Here is a 24,380-nt window from a genome sequence, read left to right as displayed (position 1 = left end):
TTACCACTTCAGGTACTTTAATTCAAAGAATAATAAATATATTTTTAAACAACGTGTTAATGCCACAAATTATATAAGGTGGCAACCGGAGGTTCCAGGAAAACTACGAAACATACTTATATGTATATTATAATAAAAATTACATATTAAAACTCATAACCTACACCTGAGACTACATGATTGCCCGATGTTAGGACAGCAATGCCATTCCATTGCTTGTTCGGTTAAGGAATCTTCTGGTTCACACGGCTGGGTGTTCGTTCCGCGGAGTCAGCGGCGTCACTTGTTATTTGATATCTTATCCATACAAAGATGTTGCCCCGGCGATGTTCATTTATTTTATAATATGTAGCGCGTACGTAACACACATTACTTTGTTATGTAATAAACAACCAAAATAATAATAAAATTATGAAACTACAACAAAAAAATTATTACGCAAAATCAGCCGTAATGGCAACACAACGCTTTCTGTTTGTTTTGATGATTTTATTATAACACGTCATTCATTTAATGTACTTTAAAGAAAATAAAATATGAAAATTGAATAATAGTGTAACGAGACGAAACCTCTCAGCATTCCATGGAATCACCGTGCGGGTGGCGGGTCCATCACGTTGCAGGGAGAGAGGCTTCAACAGTGCCTGGGACTTGCGACCCAGGTCTAGGTTTAAGGGGCCTCTATCTAACGCGCGTTAAACGCTCGCCTCCACCGTCCAAGCTCCTCTCTTTACCTAACCAAATATGAAACGAACCTGCTAGGGCTGCCTTCGACGCACGTTCCAAGAATGAACTGATGTTAGTTCTTGGCAGGCCTAAGTCTTTTAGCAGGTTGTAGAGATTTGGCTGTTACACTTCTCGCTCCTACTTCTACCGTGTACAAATTTACAACGAACATATTCTTAGTGAGTTCGTTAGTGACCTTGTAATACTTATCGACCTCGATGGCATGGTCTTTGGGGATGTCGGTTTCCCAAGGAATCGTGAGCTCTCTTAGTACAACGCGCTTTAAAATTCGCGAATATAAAAATATGTCCGGTCTGGAGGCCGACGCACAAATATCCTCTATATAAGCATATAATTGTATTACTTTCTATATCTTACACTGTTCCAACTTCTAAAATACATCGTCCAACTTTCAAGCATATTTTTAATCGTCATTACTGCATAGAAAACCATAAACACCTTTACATGAGTAATTATGCAATTCTATAGTAAGCAAGGTCAACGGTACGCCTTTGAACGATAATGAACTATTGGTGTGGATGACAAAAATAGCAAGTAAATTATGATTGTTACTTTAATAAAATTATAAATTATGATTCATAAATAAGTGTAAATTTTTGTAATAAATATATAAAATTTTAATATACTCTTATTTCCTCGTTTTACATTTTATCTCTAAAAATCACTTATATTAATCGTCCTACAACTGTCAAAAATGAGTCACTCTTGACGTTCACATCCGGTCAATGTCATGGCCGCTGGTTACAACACCTTTTATAAATAAATTCGCAAACAACTCAAAGAATAGAACAGAATAAAGGAATTCCACAATTCATAACAATGTGACTATCTTATCATCGCCACTGTGACAGTCTTGTTTTCTAATTAAATAAATATTTATTACGTCAGTGGTAAAACCGGTATGTATTTGCATTGGTTTATTGATATTACAGTTGTATTATAATAAATGATTCGTGTTCTTCGTTCTTGATGCGTTCTCAAAAAATAATTTAATGCAAAACGAACAAGAATACCTTAGTCTTGTCTGAATTAAAATTAACAAAACAACGGCGCGGCGCAGCGGTTTAAATTTTTTTGTTTCAACTTGAATTAAACAAGATGTAGGTAATTACGTGCCAAGGTCAAGTACAAGACACGAAAAAATGAGGCATTATATTAAAACTATTAAAAGTTTAAATAAAAATAAAAAATTTAATCCACGATATTTGTCAAAAACTATAAAAATTTTGTTATATGTATGCAGTAATTATTTGATCAAGTGACAAATTCGTGGAAAACAAACAACGAAATTGTATAGAAACGTCTGTAATGATGTTAAGATATTGTATTTATTGATAAAATATGCTGTTAAGCTTATAACTGAATGCTATGTTTAATTTATTCTTAGTTTGTATAAGATTTAGATACAAAGAGAAATTATCTCTGCTACGTGAAACTACAAACATATTGTTCAATAGTAAGAGTACACACGTACGTAGTTCACTTCATGGCCACTTTCAAATTTCACTACGCCTGAGTTGTGTTCCAGCTTTAGAAATGGACAAAATTTTTATATCGAAAGCATTTAAGCGAACAAAAAATAATTTATATTCAATAATATATAATAATTATTATATAGGTTTTATATAACACTGAAAGATTATTTACGTTTTGTGGCGTCTCATTGGACAAACAGTTGATATGAAATATTTTTACGTCGGTCGGTACCTAAATAGTTTAAAAATATCATATTCACACGGTAATACTGAAATCAATACACACGATACATAGTTTTTATAATATTCCATTCAAAAGCCATCTTTTAAGGCAAAATCTGTCAAAATTCGTGACACTGCTTCAATGGATTTTTTTTTATGAAAGAATGACTTGCATTATAACGTGCTGCATTGAACCTATGTGTTGTTCAAAAGTTATTTTAATGTGTGTGCTGTTAGCAAAAAATATGAAGTAAATTACCGAGGTCTAGTTTTTGGTATGGACTTAACTGACGGATCAACACGTCATGTCTTTGGAAGATATGTTTAGGGGATAAAAGAAAAATTCCATTATAATTTTGGGACCCATCTTCCTAGCTAATGTTGATGACATCGTCAAAAACAAGTTAAAATTATCTTTTGAACTTGAAATGACGGAAATTATAAAGTCGTCGCCATGATAATGTCATACCATTCCATTTTCGTATGAAAATGGAAAAATGTAATATGTTGTAAATGTACTCGCGAAAGTAAGAGACACAGTTATATGTAAATACATAAAAAATGTTAGCTTGAATGTTATGGGACTAATGATTAAATATTAATAATTTATTATATTTTCCTAAAAAAGGTTACCTCAATGAAATATTCAGTTATTTAAAAGTCCATTTAATGACGATGAACGTGATATTTTAAATAAAAAGTTATTATTTACAATTCACATTCATTCTTTAAATAAATCAATAAATACAGAGAAAAAAATTTTTTAATGAAGTACTCAAACGGAAGTTGTATAATAAGGAAACATTGTAATGTCAAAAACGAGCCAAAATAATATCTAAAACTCATACAGTGTACAATATTCCTCAAAAATTTTGTAAAGTTATAAAAAAGCATTATATATATGGAGACAGAAAATCCATAAAAATATGTTTTTTTTTTAAAACGTTCAGATCAAAACGACACGGCATTGAATTTCCTGTCGGAGATTTCCCGATCAATCTTACACACAAACTGATAAAAATACATATAACGAAGAGTTATAGGTCTCGTATGTTCAGTTTTATCATGATGTATGATGATTTAAAATATTATCTATGTCTCACTCCTGTCAAAATACATGTCAAGTATCTGTGCGGTGACAGTAAAGAGGGTAATTGCAGTAAATTGTTACGTAACCTTATGACTGGCCGTTTTAATGTGTTATTGTTCTATATACAGGCAGCCGTCTGCTGAGCTTCCTCTCGCACACTTCTAAAGCTATTTATATATTTATAGTTATATTATTTTCATTGCTCTATTAATATTGTGAGAAACTTGTGTAATATAACTACCCGCAACATTTCATTTTACTGTATATAATTCATAAGGCAGACTTTTAAATGTACCCTCAAGCAATATTATTGTAATTTCTTATTATAAGTGAACTTTTGTGTTCTTTATGAGAAGTAAATGTCTTTAAACCGAACTTCCAAATACAAATTGAAGCTTCGACATTTTTATCTACATTTGAATATATAAGCAAAAATATAAATTCAGTTATATTTATTTTTATGTTGTTTTTATTTTTTGCACGTTTTTAAAGGACCTTTACAACAACAAGCGCAAAATAAATTGGGATTGGGTTGTAATTTTCCGACGAAATCAAAATATTATCATGCACGAATAATAGATGGCGCTACGTGTTGTTTAATCTACCTATATATTATTTTCAGGCAAATATCATTTCTTTTACAAATTGTTAAGTTCACGCGGATAAAGTCAAGGACAAAATATAGTTCATGTCAATAATTTTCTACTATTCTTTCAACGTTTAAATCAAATTATTGATTAACATACGAAAGTTAATAAAAAAACTTCACGGACGTCAAAATTTTGTCATAAACTGAATATATTGAGTATTATTTATGTTTTCAATCTATCACAATGAATAGTGAATTATCTTTTGGTGTTCACGATCAATTAAACGCAGCTATGATTCATATTAATAGTTTATCATTATCAAATGAGCTGTTTTCAAAGTACAGATAAACATAATCAGCTTATTTTTCACGTCAACTGTTACAGTCCACATCTAGTTAAATGACACTACTTTTTTCTGTAATAACCGCGAGTCTTCATTCAAACTAAACGTAACACAGATTTCTTATTTTCATTCGTAAATCTTTACATGCACCTTTACAGCATTAACGCGATATGTAGATGAATGGTGAAACGCCAAACTGTTAGTATTTAGTGTGATGATGAGTTAAGGAGTCTTATAACAATATGTTCCTGTTAGATGTTCGTATTAGCCAGGGTCCTCGTGTATTTCTATGTTAGTATCCGACGGAACATTCAGTCAGTTTTGTGAATAATTATCGACTTCATATCATAATAAGATAATTCTGTCTGGCGATCGTAGGAACAGAATATTTCATAATGAAACACATATATATGTATAGTCATAGAGATATAAGCTGAGCTTTCCATTTGTGTGAGTGCACACGGATAGTGTAGGTGTGATGTCAAATTTGTGCGTGTCACGTGCTTCTCTAGGTTTGAACCGGTTTATACTGCTTTTACTCCGCCCCGCACCCTCCGCACTTCACCCTTTGTACGGGTAGTGATGTACTTAGTACTAAATGTTTAGTTTTTGTATGCTATTAATTCCTGAAATGGATTCTAACACAAATAAACAAAAAATACATAAACCTTTAAACCACCAAGTAAAAGAAATTTTGTGTAATTTGAATAGTTATTTTAAATACATTAAGATTTTGAATTCATAAATCCGTCTATTTTTCTTCACATAATATTTACACCTGGCCTTTAACAAGTTTTGATTGTATTATTTTAAATCCAGAATGTCTCTCGTACTTATGTTATGTATATAATTACAGAATAATAAAATTTAATTATAAAAGTCTTTGTCTGACTTTACTTTTACTTTCACTCACACAAATGCAAAGCTCAGTTTAAAACTTTACCGCCTTTGGTTACCGTTATAGGTACTGTGTCAGTCCTTCTGATGTAATCCCTTTAAAAACTTTTTTGACAACGTCAAAATTAACTTATTAGATTCTTATTCGGTTTAACAAATATTCGGCGTATCTTCTCCTTCCTGTTTAAAATTTATTCTTAAATTTCTTTCGGAATAAAAAAATTATTAATTAAAAAATTGCTAATTTACAAAATCATTAGTAAATATTCAATTTTTTCTTGATAACCTCTCTTATGATTTCTAGTATGTACTTAAAGAAGATTTAAAGAAAAAAAAACTAAGTTCGTTATGAAAGCCTTTATTGTTTTTCGGTATCTTTGAGACATATTTTAATACCCACATCGACAATTTTATCATCACATTTTTTTATAATCTGTGTATGGAAAATTAATTTAAATCATTTGAATGTCGAACGTTATTTGAATGATGGACATTCTAAGCGTTTTATATTAAGTATTGCATAGCCATAAAACAATTAAATTACAAGGACAACAAAAAGGTTTTAATTGACAGGAATACGATATTTTTTTTCTATTACTCTAATAAATTATTACATGTAGTCATATAATACATTAAAAAATAATCGTTCGAATTAACATGATTATCAAAATTACTCTAATATTGTACAAAAAAGATTCTTTAGGAAAGATAAATAAATAATTCATAACAAAGCAAAGTACATCAGGGAATTTTATAAAATAGAGTAAAGAGTTTTTATAGAATAACAATAGATGGCGCTGACCACAAAAATTATTTTGGAACTAATGTCCCGAGTGTGTGTTTAAAATTATATATATAATTAATAGTTAATACTTTATTAAGGAAGTAATACATTGAATATATGTTATTTTACAGAAATAATAAAAAAAGAGTTCCGGTTCAAATTCAATTGTACGAATAAAATATGTGATTGGTAAATTTGGTGATCACTCGATACTAATAAGTCAGAATCAGAATATTCTGCGATAAAATATAATAAACTAATACTTTTCTTGCTTCACGACTTCGGTTGCGAATTGAAATCGCGTCTAAGGTCGGATGAGACGGCCTCGCCGGCTTCTATTGAAAGGATTTTTTAACGCCATAAAATAAATTATTAAGCGCGACAAACATTATGTAATTTCACTCGTATTATTTTTACTTTATTAGTTCATACATACATTTACATTTTAGTATTATTATTAATTATCAAAATCGAATATCATCTCAATTCAATTCTTATCGTAAGCGCCATCTATTTTCTTATTTTGGGAACTGATTTAAGAAGTCTATTTTTTAACAAAATCATAATTTTTCAACGCCAAATGTCTGTCTAAACTGATCTACTCATGTTGCAAAATTAAGTTAATTCATATTATAATGCGGAAACAATCAATTTGCTAGTAAAATAATATTATTATATAAAAATTAACGTCCATTTTTATTTGGTCAGCTTTAAAAGCGGTGATTTTTTATAATTCACTAAAATACAGCACACACTTCTTTTATATTAGACGTGACAATAATGGGAACGTAGTCGCCGATACATTATACGGTGTCCATACAAGTGATACATTTACACGAGGAATAGATTTTGTGATTTATGCTAAGTTCTTAACAGTAGAAATGGAATATTTCACATGTTTATGCAATAAAAATCCTTTACACGGAATAATAAATTCGCAATATATGTAACGAATTTACATTTACGAACAGAAAATACCAATAAAAATTCCCGGACCGTTTTACGACATAAAAAAAATCTATACAATGCTAGTTAAACACGGAGAGTAGCATAAAACACACAAAATATTCACATAAAAAAGTAATTACATAACATTTTTTTTTTCCAACAACGCCGCAACAATACATTCTAAGATATAATAAATAAGACATTGGCTGTATCGAAAGCTATTTAAAAAATAATTATGCATACTTAATAATGGGTCTCCCTTATATTATTATACACTAAATGCATAACAACACTACGTTTACCTAAAATTATTATATGTACTTAAAATAATGTGCTTTGACAGTTAACCGCGACACACCAAGATGGCGGACGTGACGCGCCAACTTATATAAAAATATTCCCACTAGTATCGTACGGTTGTATCCGATGAACTGCCATAAAAAAACTTGTTAATAGGTACAATAGGTGATTATTTGAGTATTATTCATTTTTCTGTCCGTACAATACTAAGGGCGCACGAAGCTACCTTATAATTAAAACCTTTTTTTAATGTATTATTTGTCATTTTTATCTTTTTTTTTTATGGCACCACAGCCACTACACGACAATCACACTCGCTTGTGCATAAATAAATTACTAAATATGAAAAACTTTTTAGACCAAAGACGGGAAAATCCTACTGTTGCTAGTGACAAATAAAATTATGCTTAGCTATAATATTAGATTTATATAAAATAACGAATTATTAAAAGCCAAGAAGTCTTTAGTCTAAATGGATTTCCGATGAAAGCAATTTAACACTTTATTGCGTAAACCCAAGGATCATATTCCCTAAAAAACTGTAACATCACAACCAGCGCCTAAGCGATGTAAGCCTATTTAAGCTCATTTCATCGAAATTTCGACTTTAATATAACAAAAAACAAGGTTAATTCTTACATGCACGTTGGCACAAATTACAATGAGGTAAAAAAATTGGTATATTTGACTATATTGTAAATAAATATTCATACTTCAGAATTGCCTATGTGAATGTACGTGTGTTAAAATGCAACCACATCGATATACCATAAAGAGCAGCAAATAATTCCTGTTTAAATGTAAAACATGTAAAACTGTAATTTATAAATAGATTGTTCAGTTAACAAATTCATTTGTAGCTTGTCAAATCAAAGACGTTTTTTTATTTGGGCGCGAAAGTCTTTACTTTCAAATCATAAAGTTGTCAAATTATTCAACATGGCGGACCGACCTTGACTTTGAAATTTATTGCCTAAGACATTCACTATACTATAAAATTAAGCACTTCAACGTTATTATTGACGTACTGAGTAATTAATAACCGAAACAATTAAAACCTATTTAGTTTCAAAGTAATTAATTTTTTAATATCGTTTACACTTATGAATTTATAATTCTGACGTAACTTATAGTTTTTTCAATATTTTGTTTACAATAATTGTTTATTATTTGAATGAAACTAAGCTTTTCGGTTATGATTACACGATTTTTATTACTTTTTAAATTATTTTTATTTAAATGAATTCACGAACAAATCTTAGATATAATTATATGTATTTTTCGTGTCTATCGATGTGGTTACTTTTAACAAAATCAAATATCAAGTCCAAGCCGAAAAAAAAGGTAGACGAATCCAGAAGACCTTAATGTGCTATAATAATGTAACGATTAGTGGCTTGAACATGGGATTGATTCGAATGGGACAATAGTAAACTATAATTCAGAATATTCGATTAAAAATACAGATAAAAAAGGAAAAAATATATATGTTAATAATTCGTATACGCATTATATTTTTTTGATTTATATTATGTTATATGTACCCATTCAAATATAAAGATAATTTTTCTAACCATTCAAACATCGCATAAGCAAGCACAACTAACTTAATCTATTATATGAGAAAAATATATTGTTTTTTTTTTTTAACCGCCTATTTTTTTGGCTGAATGTGTTTAGGTTAAGTGCAGTTATATATTTTTTTCGCTGATGTAATGATTTTTCTTATGTAATATCTCGCTTGAAGAGATTGAAATTAAAAAAATAATAATATGTCTTTACATTTTATTTTATTGAATCGTAGTTATTCATTGCAGCCAAAACTATAAGCGGCCGGTTTAAGAGATTGTAGAAAAAAACTATACCATAGACAACTAACTAGCCGCTGTTAAGTATCTTATAATAAAAAAAAAATAATAATAAATCTATGGTCTCTAACAAAAACCGACAAAACTGTCGTCTGTTACGAGACGAGAGAAAAATATTAAACTACCCTAGACAACGGTGCCGGTGAGGTAAAAAAAAAATTATATTTTTTTTTTTGCCACATTTTTTTTCTTTATCACATGAACGTCCATTTTAGAAAAAATACATACGTTATTATATACAGCTTACAACTACGATCAGACGTAGACAAAAAAACATAGAACACATTATTTACTGTCCACTGCTAAGGAGTTCCGTATAGACATCCCCTGATGAGATCACACTCACATTTTTTTTTTTGTGTTTTTTCGTCAGTTTTATCACAATAATACTGATGCCGTCGGGTCCAGGGCGTGTCCCTCGACTGCTGCACTTCTTCTATGTGAACTTCTTGCTATTCGAGGATACCTGTGCACCAGACAACTTTATCAGCATTAAAATTCCTCTCCTCGTCACTTCTTTTTTGGATTTGGCAAATTTTTTTTTATAAATTATATTTTATTAAAACGTTCTTTGATAAATATTATTATGTATAATACGTTTTTCCTGTAAGTTTTCTATCATTCAGATATTTAATTAATTACTACATTTTTTTTTTTTTTTTTTTAATGGCAGCGTCGGAGGTCCACCAACGAGATGGACGGACGACTTAGTCAAGGCCGCGGGTTCACGGTGGAAGCAGGCCGCTTCCGAACCGCTTGGAAGACGACGAGGGAGGCCTATGTCCAGCAGTGGACCTCACATGGCTGAAGTAGTAGTAATAGTAGTATATTTTATTTTTATTGACGCTTCCTTTAAACAATAAAATCGTTTCACTGTAGTAAATTTACGATATTTTTTTTAATTGTTTTTAACTGTTTTTTTTTAAATAATAATTCAGAACGCGAAGGTAAATTAATAAGTTAACACGGAAGTAGTTTTCTGTGTGTTTTTTCATGATATAGATTTATAATACAATTTTCTTTTACATTTCCTTCGCGAGGGTAGTAATGAATAATCAAAAAATTTTTCGTTACTCAGCACACATGTATCATCCCTACATTAATTAATTTGTTTTATCTGTGGAATTATTTCCAACATTGAAACAAATAAGATTCACTTTAGCTTAATATGTTATATACGGGGACATAAGTCAGGATCAGGTTTCAAATCTTTGATATTCGTTATGTCGACCGAGTCACTAGTCGTTGAATGAATGAAAATTTCCCCAAATCGATGGTAATTTTATTTTTGGCAGCCATTTTAATAACTTTTTTTTTTTGTAAGAATGACATTATTTTCAACCAGCTTCCGCTGTGACGAGACACTGATTTTATTATAACGTCATGATACGCCCCTATTTCGGTTTTCATTAATACTTTGAAACTGTCAGTGTTGGTGTCGACGATTGTAAATCATACTAGGCGCGGAATTTTTACTTTCTAATGAGATCATATGTAATATCGGACAACATGCGTACGTTGAAACTGTGAGTGTCTAAGTCGATGTCGTGCTAAGGCCTATTCCACACTGACCTTGCTGTGTCACGCGATCGAGGTGACCGCGTAGTGCGGCCGGGTGCCTTCCGGTTGATACAGAGTTATTGACGCTATGTAGTTGTTGGACATCACCTGCGAACACAAAGATTATAGCGAGGCTTCAGTTAAATACAATATTAATTAACAGCCTTTCACAGGACGTGGGTTAGGTTGGAACAAGGCATTAATTTCGTATCATCTACATTATATTTCAAGTACATTACGATATTTTTGATCTTGTCGCCGGTCGTCAACATGCGTGCGGGAGGTGCGAAAATAAAGTGAAGCTACACACAGCAATGACCACAAAGGCGATCGTATGATTGAAATTGTGCCTAATTACAAAACATTTATGCGCACACACACATACGCGATACATCAAACCAGTTATATTCACACAACGACATAACCATCAACATAAGAGACACTCACACACACACACACAGGCACACAATATTATCGTCACCTCAAAGATCATGTCCTGGTATCCGTAGCAGAAGGTGGAGCCGAAGGGGTTGGTGGTGTTAGTGGACGAGGCCCTGTTGAGGACGACCGGCCGCTCGCAGACCCGCAGCGCCCGCGACACGTTCTCCCACTTGCTGTACGCGGTGATGCAGACGGCGCCGCGGGATTCGACCAGTGTGTTGGACTCGCATCTACACAGTTATTTGTATTGATTTTTCTAGTGATTTACCGAGGAAGGCTATTAAAAACGCTGTTTGGGTTTTTGGGGGTCATTGATCCCGTGGAGTGCTACAGAGGGATAGTTGTCAGAAAGACTTGCTAATGTTGCGATATCAAATTTGGCGGATTTCTGTGTACGAAATAATCAGCTGTCTCGTATCAGATGCTAATGTAGCCTGGGGAGTACTATATTAAGAATCGAATTACTTTGAGTATTTCTTAATACCGTTCACTGAGCACCTATAAATAACCAAATATTCAACTTAATATAAAATATATACGCTCTCTATTTGCAAGGGCACACTGAATATATCAAAACAAAGGAATTATACATATGTATTGTCCTTTAATGTTATATCGATGGAATTCTCCTTATAACTCAGATCTGAAAAGATTTCATTATTAAAAAGATAGATTTTAAAGTTGTTTTGTATTTCCCATTAAATATTAAATCAACTAGTTTTTCGTAACGATTATTCTCATACTTTCATCAGTATGTGTTTGGTCGTATGAAAAATAAACGAGCGTCAAAAACGCAAAAAAAACGAGCGTAAAAATCGCAGAAAAACGTTTAAATACATAAAACTGTAACTACAAACTTGTCGGGCTGCACGTTGAGTTCGAATTCGCATCTGTGGTACATATTGAAGTTGTAGTGGCCGGGGTAGTTGGTGTGAAGAATAAACTTCTTCACCTGGTGCGTGCGGGCGTCGAATAACACGTCCTAAACAAATAACATCAGAATCAGATCAGAACAGATTAAACACGTGCCCAATGAAATATTGACAGTGACGTTGACAATGACATTGACATTGACATTAGGAAAGTCACGACGAGAATAACTCGAGCTGTCACGTTAAATTCAGCACCTAGTGAAAAACCTAATGGAATTATTTCTTTTGCACAATTGCTATTGTTATAGAATTATAATATGTAGAGGGTAAAACAGTACAATAACATTTTTTTTTTCAAACATTCAGAATAGTCTCAATACAGTGAAGACATTTTGATTATCAAAATGTAGAGAAAACAGTTCGTACGTTAGATTCTAACAAACCTATGGCCGTAGCGATAATAGGTTCAAATAATACAAAGACCCTTAAAGACATGAACTAATGATATGATATGATATGATATGATATGATATGATATGATATAAGTGTTGTTCTTACTAGCGTGGGACTGAAAAGATTTGCTTCAAAATCAAATTGAATACAGATGCGTTTCCTTCAATTTGACAGAACGACAGGAAAAGTTGTATGCGAGGGTAGTTTCATACCAGGCCGAGAGTGAAGTAATTGAAGAAGTAGTCTGATGCCGGTGGTGGGCGGCGGCGGGCGGTGGGTCTGTGTATACGCATCTTATCGTCCGCCTTGTAGTATAGGCGGGCGGGCGCCGCGAGAGCCCTGGAGACAGCCTGGCAACTGTCTCCGAAACGAACCACGCGCCGCCGGGCGGAGGCCGGTTCACCAGATCTAGTACCTGAGTAGATTATATTATATAGATTGAAGTGCTTGACCACAATATGGGATGATAAGGTTTCACTCGCTTTATATAAGGCCATAGACTGTCGTACGACCTCACTGACAATGAGTTTTTGTAAATTTTTGCAGGCTCGAAAGATCTCTTATTTGTAATAAAACAAAGCTTTGTTGGTGTAATAATGTTCGTTACCCTCCGTGTATATGTGCAGGCGGAGTCCTAGGGTCGCGGAGGGTGAGCGCAGGACGTCGCATCGTCGCAGATGAAGCTGGTGTCTATAACATGACAGCGGCAGCTCTGCCAGTGGGGCCGTACAGCGACCGCTCGCTGACCGGCTCAACTATGGACAACCAAAAAAATATAGTACATATATAGCGGTAGATCGTGTTGCGGGATTGTAGCAAAACAAATAAATTAGATGGTAATTTTTATGTGTGTAGTGAGTTACGGGTCGGTAAAGTATACCTGATGCTGAGATCCATAGTATATAGTTGTCCGAGAAACGACGGGCGAGCCGCCGTTAGGGAACTGGAGAGAGCCGAGGCCGTGAGCGTAGCCCGGCTGTAAAAAACACATTACAATAAAAGACGGGTGTATGGAGGTTTATAATTAGTATGAAATGCTAAAACCTTGGGCTAAAGTTATGTCTTTGTCTAGGTCTAGTTAGATAACTAGCTTAGCTACAAATGTGTTTCATGGGCCGAAGGAAGTTAATGACCATTGAATCAGGGCTTAAAGTCATGCTTTTAAAAAAATAAGCATTTAAAAGTTTAAAAACTTCCATCTAGGATGCAACAAGCGTTAGATTTATATGATGGTATATGACGGATGGAATTCTGGAACATTTGAATACTGGAATTATGGAAAACATGTTGGATTTTTGGAATAGATGAGAACAAGCCTTCAGAATCAGATATATGTCATAGAATTAAAAACAACTACAATGGACCGTTTACTGCGATCATTATTCAGAGCCGTTTATTATTGTATAGACGTTTTATTATTTTAATAGAACACCTCTTATTCTCCTCACGTTGTTTCGATAGAGAAAAAAAATAGTGTTTTTTATTATTCAGAATAAACCACAGACTATAAATAAATTTTCATTTTACATAAATTTCGTTTTCCGAACAGATTGTTAGAAACAACTACTAGCTCATATAATATATACTATAAATTTCATTATCTGTATTGCAAAAACACATTCTATGGATTTACGCCAGAAAAACTTACCTCAAATTTACTATCGACGGGGAAATAAAATGTCAGGCCTCTGAAATTCAACGCGAACAGATGTCTCTGACTGTCGTAGAGGCCGGGGTGAGTCGCGCCGAAGCAGTGCTCCACTTGCTCGATAGATGGCGTGATCTCCGGGGAGTTGAACGACATGCCGCTGCAATATGAACCTTATCAGTATAGTATTAACCTATGAATTTGGTTATACAACCACGGTATTTAACAGAAAACACAAATATTGTGTTCATTATGATCGTAGATTATATCTCAGGTATGTATGTCACTTCTCTTAAAGACTGATTTTAAGGACGAACCCGACCTAGCGGCCATTTTATACGCAGTAATTCGTTTACTAGAACATTCCAGAACATTCTTGTTTACATTTCTACTTATCTAATGGTTACGTCCACTCGTCACGAGATGGCGCTGCCGCTCAACATCGAGAACGTTCTCAAGCTTTCTCGTCAAACAATATTTAAGCCGACGTTACAATATGTTAAAGAAAAAACGAAAATCAACGACATATAAAAAAAAGTGTTTCAAAGCATTGGAAAAATGATACAGCTATAATTGAGTATAAATAAAGAGTAAAATTTAAGCTACTATGTTTAACCAGCTGTGTCATTAAAATAAGAGTTTATAGGCTAAACTAAAGCGAAACTAAGATAGTTTCATTTAAAAAATCAAGATTTTTTTGATTGCAATAATAACGAAAACTTAAAAAGTATTCCTAACTACAATTTGTTGGTCTGTATGCAAAAAACACTAATTTGGGTAAACTTATGCGTATGTTGCTATAGAAATGAAGGTACTCGTATCCTTAGTCCGTGTTAGCATTCTCACGGTGCATGTGGGTAGTTTTCAGTTTTTCACTAAAATATATTGTATTAACGTAAGTTGATGAACAAAAAACGGGAAACTCTACGTTTGTAGTGAGACGACTTAAAAGTGACTTGACGTACAACATCTCATAGAGAAATTAAGGGTGAAACCGCGGTGTAATACTAGTGTATTGTAGATTATAAACATTATTAACACAACAACAATTCGACTGCTATTTTAATAGATTAGAAGTTCACTTTAGCTACAAAGTTAACGGCCTTTTTTAATTAATATCGAGGGAAACATCAAAGGTTAAAGATATGTTATCGTCGGTTTTAGCAAAAATTTGGTATTATGTGGAATGTTCTTATATTATTACCATATGGTAATTATATATATATATATATATATATATATATATATATATATAAATATATATATATATATATATTTTCCAACCTACTGAACACTATAAAATAAGAAAAAGGTGTCAAACCTTCCGTATATTTATTTCTCTCTAATATTTTTTTCAACATGATCAAAAAGAAAGGTCAATGAACTGATTTTTAATATCTTCGTGTATTCATCGGAGTCGGTCTTTGTTTGTTTTAAAGAATTATAAAAAATATCTTAATTACATCAAACTCTCAAGCCATTATATTGACAACGAAATAATTATTAAGTAATTCCAAAACCTTAAAAGATTTCTTGTTGTATACAGACCAAATTGTTTCAACATACATAAAAACTAAAACTACCTTCATATACTTACCTCACCTAAAAAATAAGTTACTCACTCAGATATTATAACTGAGTATAAAATGACTCACTTACCTATACCTAAGTTTAACTAATTTCATATTATATATCTCTATGATCTTCAGCCTCTGAGCTACAGGGTCAAATATCAACCGTATCCCGTCTTGAGGCATGTTTATGACTAGGTCCACGGACAGTGGATTCTGAAACAAAAGGATTATGTGGTTTTAAAGTTATAGCTATATATTGAAATAGGTCGACCTACGGAAATATGTCGACTTATACGACAATATGTCGACTTATACGACAATATGTCGACTTATAAGACAATATGTCGACTTATAAGACAATATGTCGACTTATAAGACAATATGTCGACTTATAAGACAATATGTCGACTTATAAGACAATATGTCGACTTGATGAAATTTACATATATTTTAGTTAAATCCTACCCTATTGCCGAATGATTATTAATTACTGATAAATGAAGTTCTATCTAGATGAAATTTTAAAACATCGAATTTTTTTTTTAATATAAATTACTTAAGACTTGGTGACATTTATTTAAAACTGTCTTAAACTGACAGTGTGTGCTATTATAACATAATTAATTTATCACATTTTTTTTATATATTTATTATTCATTAAAATACATTTAATGTTTTTTTATAATAATATTTACAAAATCCAAATTTCAATTCCCTTGTCTGTTCTCTATATAGAATTGTAATTTTTTTATTAATTTATTCCTTTATATAAATGTATATGTTACATTTATACACTTACTTTATATAATTTTGATTACATGAAATATAATTTTAAATAATTTTCAATTTAAAAAACAATAGCGGTCTTAAATAAAGCATTAAGTAACGCTTCTATTTAAAAGAACATATTTACTACGTTTGCTGTTCAAGAAATATAAAGACACCGAATATACGACTGATTCTATATTTTCTTACTTTACTTGTATGTAAAGATAAAAAAAGATATGGTATCTTTTTAAACGGGTCGTAACATAATTCAAGTTCCACAATTATTCAGTCACAATCTACACGACGTAAACCTACGAGTTGTTTATTTTTTAGTATGAAGGTTGTATCTCTCTAAAGTCGAATCGAAAGGCTTGATTCAGCTTCAATTATAAAGTAAGATTTCATCATGATCGCAGGAAATATTCATTTTGTGTCAACATTGCGATTCAATTAATAGCTTTAATCCAGTAGCTTCTACACACTACAAATAACTGCTACCAGATAGTATGAAATGCTAAAATTAATAACCGAAATTAAAATAAAACTAATATTTTCGGATTCACTAGACTTATTTTATAGTTTTAAGTACACACCCCCGACTTTTCGGTTACTTTGTGACTTTGTGCAACCGTGATCACGAGCCGACGAGCTGAAAGTGTCCGAGTGAAGAGTGGGAGTATATATATAGTTAAAAAATATTTAAAAAAACGCGTAGTAAATCCGATAATATTAGTTTTATTTCAATGATTACCCGCGAGTCTTAGATGTCGTTAATAATGAAAAACTAGACACGCTAAGTGTGTAGTGTAACTACGTAAACTGGTGTTTACTACGAATTTATGCCTACAGGCTACAGGCGACCACTAAAGCTTTCATTCTATATATTTTTGTAATTACTTATTTTTACTTATTATATATGGAAAAACTCTCAATCTTTGAATTTTTAGTCCTACTTCATTTTTATAATAGTTTAGTAAACATTAAATATAGTTCAGTTTTCTTTAGGATCATGTAAGGATTAAAAATGTGTCTTTGTCGGAACCGGAAGCAGTTAGAATAAAAACTTGAATATTCGTTAAATAAAAATAACGTTTACAGCTTACTCAAGTGAAAATACGTCAAAACTGTCCGTTTCGAATTGACGATGGAAACTAAATAAATAATAAAACTACAGATAAATATCATTAAATGAAAAAATATATATATATTTACATATTTATACATAAACAAAAATATTTTTGTTACTGTAACAGTTACTTTAAAGTAGTACATACAAATTAATTAACTTATTATAATAATTACGAATAAATTTGTATTCATATAAATGTATATTAAAAAAAACAGTATATTTAAATGTTTACCTGATCGCTATACAACACTTGGACACCACGGATCGTTCCGACTTGGCTCTGGATGATGGAAACTGCTTGCGAGAAATGCATACCTGGAAAATAAAGACATTTATATATAAAAAATCATCATCATCAGCCTATCGGATCCCACCGCTGATCAAATTCCTGTTCGCAATGCAAATTTATATATAAATAGAGTTGGAGTTAAGTATATAATAAAAAAAATATGTAATGAAGTTTTAAATTAAGCCGGTTGCCCTTTTCCTATCCCCACCCTTCCCTATCCCCACTCTTTCCTCTCCCTCTTCCCCAATCAAGGGTGGCAACGCAGCTACCTCCATCAGGTAGGCCGTCTGCTCGTTTCCCCCTTGTTTATCATAAAAAAAAATAACATAACAGAAAATTGCATCACAACCCTGAAGCTGCAAAGAATTTAAGTTTTTATCAACTATAGCACAGTTAGTTTAACTAGCTTTCCAACAGTTATCTTGTTTACAGAATCAACTATGAGATTATTCAATGGTTTATCTAAAGTGTTAACACTCATAACGTAATCGCACAAGAAGTAAGTAATGTCTGCAAACAGAAATGTTATGAATTCTTTGAAATTTTTTCATTATTAATTATATTTTGAGACGCGATTATGGAAACGTATAAAAGAATTTAAGAAATTCAGTCAGACAAAGGCAAAAACAGTTGCTGAGGTTAGAAACAAAGGTTGGGGAATAGTTGAAGTTAGTGACAAAGTTTCAAAACGTTTTGGAGCGAGAAACAAAGGATGTTAAATTTTGGGGAAGGGGGAGTTAGTAGAAACAGAGATATGGAAATTTACGATAACAAATCAAACTCAATATAAAAAATATAAACCTCATTGTAACAGTAACAGAGGTCCTAAACATGTTTGGGGGCAATTTATTTAAAAAATTACCACATCTATATTGCCATTCTGTTTGTAAAGTTATCTGCACCTACTCATTGTGTAATGTGTATTATTCCGAGTGCTACAATATCTGACCCACCGTGGTTGGGACAATCTCTTTATCGCTCTCTTTCTCTCTTTTTTATGCGAGTTTTCCTTATATATATCTTAATGCGACTGTCTCAAACAATACCGACAGTTTTAACTTTCAAAAGCACGTCAAATATACCATTTGGTACAACGGAGCGATCATACTGAGACAACAAAGAAACATGGACGAAATTGCAAAAATATATATAAATATTAATGAGATCTAAGACTTTCGCGAGTTTTTTTCATTTAAATTAAACTAATATATATTTCGGATATACTACGTTGATTTTATTATTTTAAAAATACATACTCCCGACGTTTCGGTTACTTTTCGGCAACCGTGATCACGAACAGACGAGGTGTGAATGTGAAACGTCGGGATTATGTAGTTTTAAAATAATAAAATCAGCGTAGTATATCCGAAATATATTAGTTTCATTTAAATACATAAATACATAAATATATAAAAATTTCCAGACATAGCTACAGGAAACAACTCGTTTATACCAATATAGTTTTTACGTCGTCAACATGATAAAGAAACGAACGACATTATTTATATAAAATTTATTGTTTTAATAACATTTTGAATCATCGCAACCGTTCATTGTCTGTGCTGCAAAAAACAATTTATACTACAAATTAAACAATATACTTAACGTAAATCAACTCGTAATAAAGGAACATAACTATAACCTCATTTTAAATATGTATTTATATTTTATCTATCTCCTATATATTTTTTTTTTTCATACAATGTTAAAATCCTGATCTTATATTTCCCTCTACAAACTGGAGCTTTGATAATTAAATTCGAATTTTCTATACTGGCAATACGGCTGACATTACATGACGGAAAATAAATAAAAAGAGAACTCATGAAATCAGTTAATGTGCCTTGAATATTAATTTATATACAAAAATATGTATTATATTTTTTTTTTGCTAATAACCACAAAACATTTCTTGTCAGCTTTATAATTAAGAATGTAATAAAAATAATCTAGTAAATTATATTTATATGACTAAAAGAGTAATCGTCTTTACATCGTTAATTTTTTTTTTGTAAAAAAAACATTCAGAAATTTTTGTTTTTGTTACATTTAAAGATAATAAAACAGATTTAATTTAAGAGAATATAGGGATCAATTAGTTTAAGTAAAATTTATAAAAATTTAAACGGTTTTTATGAAGAAAAGAAATATTTAAGGCCTTAACATTAATTACCACACTAAAAAATCAGATACTTAATTCTTATAATCTGGAGTTATGTAATCTAACATGTAAATATTTACGTCTTTTTTAGTTAATATACCAGTGTGTATAACATAAAAATTACCAAAGCAAATTGTTCCAGTTAAACCATAACACAATCGAAATATTGTTAATTATAACAATATATTGGCAACAGATTAAAAAAAAAAGGATATCTGGTTATTAACTGTAACAGAAATCAGGTTTTATATTTATTTATTTTCTGTTAGCCTGTCACAATGTGACATTTATAATTTTTTCAGGCGGGGTATTCTTGCACGTGGCCGATTGAAATTGATTTTTATATGAACCCGGAACAAAAATAACTCATAAATATAAATACTTTATGAATAAAATGTTATTATTTTGTACTGATACAGTTATCGAAATTAAAATAAACATTCAAGTATAGCGTTTATTGGTATAGAACAAATATGTATTCAAATGTTTTGAGTAACGCTAACGGATAATCGATTATAGATTACATCGAGAACGTTGGTAATAGTAATGGCAGGTCAATGCACACAACAGCTGATTGACTTAATCGATTTAACACTTCTAAAACGTTTTTATCAACCGACTACAGAACTAAAAAGTTCTCAATTTACAAATATTCTTCTTGGTTATCCGTTATAGCGTTTGGGTTCAAGAAACATAATAGTATAGTATAGTACGTGATCAACAAGTGTTGCAGTATCAATATATGACGCAACAATCATATAAATATTCTTTTAAACACAAATTTAGACTTTGGTTTTAATTTAACTGCACTTTTTTAATTTATTTTTTTGTACAAACGGCATAATGTTTTGGTCTCCAAACTATTGGTAATAAAAAAAAAATGTTGTTGACAACGACAATTATGACGTCATAAGATAAAAATCACAAAGATGGCAATAAGATATGTTTATTACAGTGTAATTCTTATATATAGTGACGTATTTTTTAATATAAAAAAAATACTATGTTTTCGAGCAGATCTCTAATTAACTTTTAATTCTTTATACGAAGCATCCATAATGAATAAGTGTTGTAAGAAGAAAAATATCTTCAATAATGTTTAATTTTATTTAATTAAGATACTGATACAGGTGTGTAATAAAAACTAAAACGTAATTTTTATTGCTGAATATTTGATACTATCGCATGTATGTGTACATAGTTATATCTAACTCTCAACCGGATGCAGAAGTCCTTTTAGTATTACAAATAACGGATATGTTAACTAATTAATTGGTGTTCATATATTTTAATTAAATTAATTTCATATAAAACCAATTTCCATAATTATTACTTACCAAATGTCTGCCAGTGAATAGAATCTAGATAGTTTCTGACTTATTAGATAAAGCATGAACAAAAATATAATTAAAAAAATATATAATAGTCCGATCACTAATCTATATTTTTATAACATTTAAATCTCATCACCTGAACCATAATTAACTGCTAAGTTAGTTTTTCGGATTTATAGTAACAAAATTTAGTTTCATAAAGAAATGTTTCTAATTCAGCCCTTATTACAGCAACTACCTGATAGTGAAAATCCTATCCGAATTGGTGCAGCCACTTCAAGGCTTACTAGGAACAAATAAACAAATAGAAAAAATATTATTTTATCATAGCCGTGTTAATGATATTCTGACAATGAGATAAAAGGATTATGTAATAATTCATAAATTTAATTAGATATAATAAAATTATAATATGTACTGAAACATATCATAAACAATGCTAATTGCTTGTCTAATTTCTTCTTCATACAAACTGCATGAGTTCGAACCTTAATTCCAACGGATATCAAGCATAACTTTAATGTTTATAAAACATACATATACATCATATATCAAATTTGTAATATTTTTTTTATATGGCAATTTTAATTAAAGATATAATGGCTACAATATTAATGACAAAGGCAGCATGATCCAAGATCTTAGCCTGTCCAAATGGAAGATTTTAGAAAAAAAAAAAATGGCTACATAATATATATTGCGATTAGTTATCATGCTTTACTATTGTATGTTATAAGTTTTGATGTAAAATTAATTTCAATCTCAATATAAATATTTTTATTTATAAATCTTCCTAACAATCTTCATGTCCATATAAACTAATATTAAAATGGCTTCTAGTTTCAATACACTAAAGATAAGATTTGATATGTGAAAAAAACATTTCTTGTTTACAACATTTTCAGTATCAAGGTTGTGATTATATTTATCATGTGTATTATAAACTTTTTGGTATAACCTATTTGGTAATAGTAATAAATCATGTCTCTTCTGTTATTTGGGTATTATAAAGTTATACCTTGGTTCAGGTGAGGACGAGGTATTTGGGCGGGTTTGACCAAAGTGAAGGGCCGGGATATTAACAAAACAATGAAGTGATCCCATCTTGATCGAGCTTCAGGGCATTTTTACCACATACAATTGTGATGCTCGGACAATTAAGTAAGCCAAAGACATAGCTATAATCGAAGTATACATACATACAAAATAAAATAATAGCCTTATATGATTAAAGATGACAAAATTCAAGATTTTTATGTTATTTGTATACATCTTTAGCATTTTCAATATTTTGTAACAAAATATTGAAAATGCAATTAGTAACATATAAATATATATAAATATATAGGATTTAAAGACATACAAAAATAAGCTGCCAAAAATATCATATTATATGTGAGCGATATTAAAATATATATATATATATTAATATACAACTGAAGTTATTATTTTACTTATTAAATTATTCAAAGTTTTTAATAATGAGTTTTAATTAATGTTTCAAATACAAGTTTTTATATATACATAAATATATTTTTGTATGACCCTTGGACAAATGTAGAATTAAATTAAAAAAATTAGATTAATCAACAGAATATAAACTGAGAAGCATTATTAAATATTGTGTTATATATTCTGTTATTTTATTTAAAAATTTTAAGAAAAAATATGTACCTAACCTTTTTTTTTTCTTATTTCACATAAAAATCGTAAGTGGTCAAGATTACAGACAAACATTGAAGAGAAAAAGGTAATCTAGTTACCATTTATATTATACTTATTACAAGTGAATAGATAATTTTTTTTATGATAATATAATAATGACATTATGTAAACAATCCGAGGGAAATATATAAACATGACAAGACCTTTGCTTTTCATGGTCAAGTTTAAAAAAAAATAAACACTGGCTGAAGACAAAGAGTTTAAAAAAAAATCGATGAGGACCGTTGCATGGTGCACACACCCGAGCTTTAGTGTCATATTAATTGCACATTGCGTAAGAAAGTCTTTAAGAAATACAACGCAAAATCTTGACGTATATAAACATAAGCTCTTACCCAGCACAAACTCCCAGGCATCGCAACCGAGGGAGCGCTCTGGCACTATTTCTAAATCCAACATAATGCACAAAACACGTATTACACACTAAACTAACTAACTTTCACTTAATAAAACAATTTTTTGATGTCCTATGGATCTTTTACGCTGTCTTTCTTTGTTTGCCAACTTTAGTTTTCAACCATTTTGTATTTGTCAGAGGAACTGTCATTACAAACAGCTGATTGTATTCTGCCAGGGCCGCATTTCGCTTGTTTTTTTGCAAAACAAAATCTATCCGTGTTTTTCATTGTGTATGTTCAAGTGTAGTTCTTTTTAATGTGTAATTTGATTTATTTTTAATATCCTATAGTTTGAATAAAATTAGGATCGACTTTTTTTGTTTTAAAAGCATTACTGTCTAATTTCCTATTTCTGGTTAATGATTATTATAATAAAACCAATTATGATCTTTATTGAAACAAGGTTTTCATTGATAATAGATACAATTTTAATTTCTCCATATTTAACTCTTTGTGTGATTCTACGATGAAAATTAATGATTTTAATAAGATTTTTTCCTAGTTCGTCCCTGGTATCACCTTATGACGCATGCGTCCAATCACGAAGGGAACATTAGATGTTGCTGTAACTGTTTTCTAGGCGTCTCTTTCCCTCCCCCATCATTATATATTACTGTCTCTTTTCGACGGTAATTTATGTTTCATCCTTGTCTATCACATGATATAAATATATTTCCATCGCCTCAATGTTATTGATAACTAGGAATTTCAGGGAACGTGACATATTCATTACCTATTCGCAGAAAACTAACATTATAGATTTA

At 30.9% G+C, this 24,380-nt stretch overlaps 1 protein-coding gene and 1 long non-coding RNA gene across 2 annotated transcripts; one reads left to right on the top strand and one right to left on the bottom strand.

Moving 5' to 3' along the window:
* Positions 1 to 1,465: 1,465 nt before the first annotated feature.
* LOC116775120 (uncharacterized) lies at positions 1,466 to 10,151 on the top strand. The gene is made up of 2 exons (XR_004353807.2): positions 1,466 to 1,646; positions 9,938 to 10,151. It is a non-coding gene; the product is annotated as an uncharacterized LOC116775120 (long non-coding RNA).
* On the bottom strand, positions 5,707 to 23,828 carry LOC116775119 (PHAF1 protein CG7083). Its single transcript, XM_032667939.2, has 11 exons — positions 23,554 to 23,828; positions 17,942 to 18,024; positions 15,898 to 16,025; positions 14,239 to 14,398; positions 13,471 to 13,566; positions 13,198 to 13,345; positions 12,803 to 13,005; positions 12,123 to 12,247; positions 11,306 to 11,495; positions 10,837 to 10,932; positions 5,707 to 9,730 (listed from the first exon to the last, which is right to left on the bottom strand). Exons 1-10 carry the CDS (start codon positions 23,615 to 23,617, stop codon positions 10,846 to 10,848), a joined length of 1,284 nt encoding a protein of 427 aa, XP_032523830.1. The 5' UTR covers positions 23,618 to 23,828; the 3' UTR covers positions 5,707 to 9,730; positions 10,837 to 10,845.
* Positions 23,829 to 24,380: the final 552 nt, after the last annotated feature.

Source organism: Danaus plexippus, chromosome 25 (assembly GCF_018135715.1).
Source record: "Danaus plexippus chromosome 25, MEX_DaPlex, whole genome shotgun sequence".
Taxonomy (NCBI): Eukaryota; Metazoa; Arthropoda; class Insecta; order Lepidoptera; family Nymphalidae; genus Danaus; species Danaus plexippus.
This window is presented reverse-complemented; position numbering and strand designations above follow the sequence as displayed.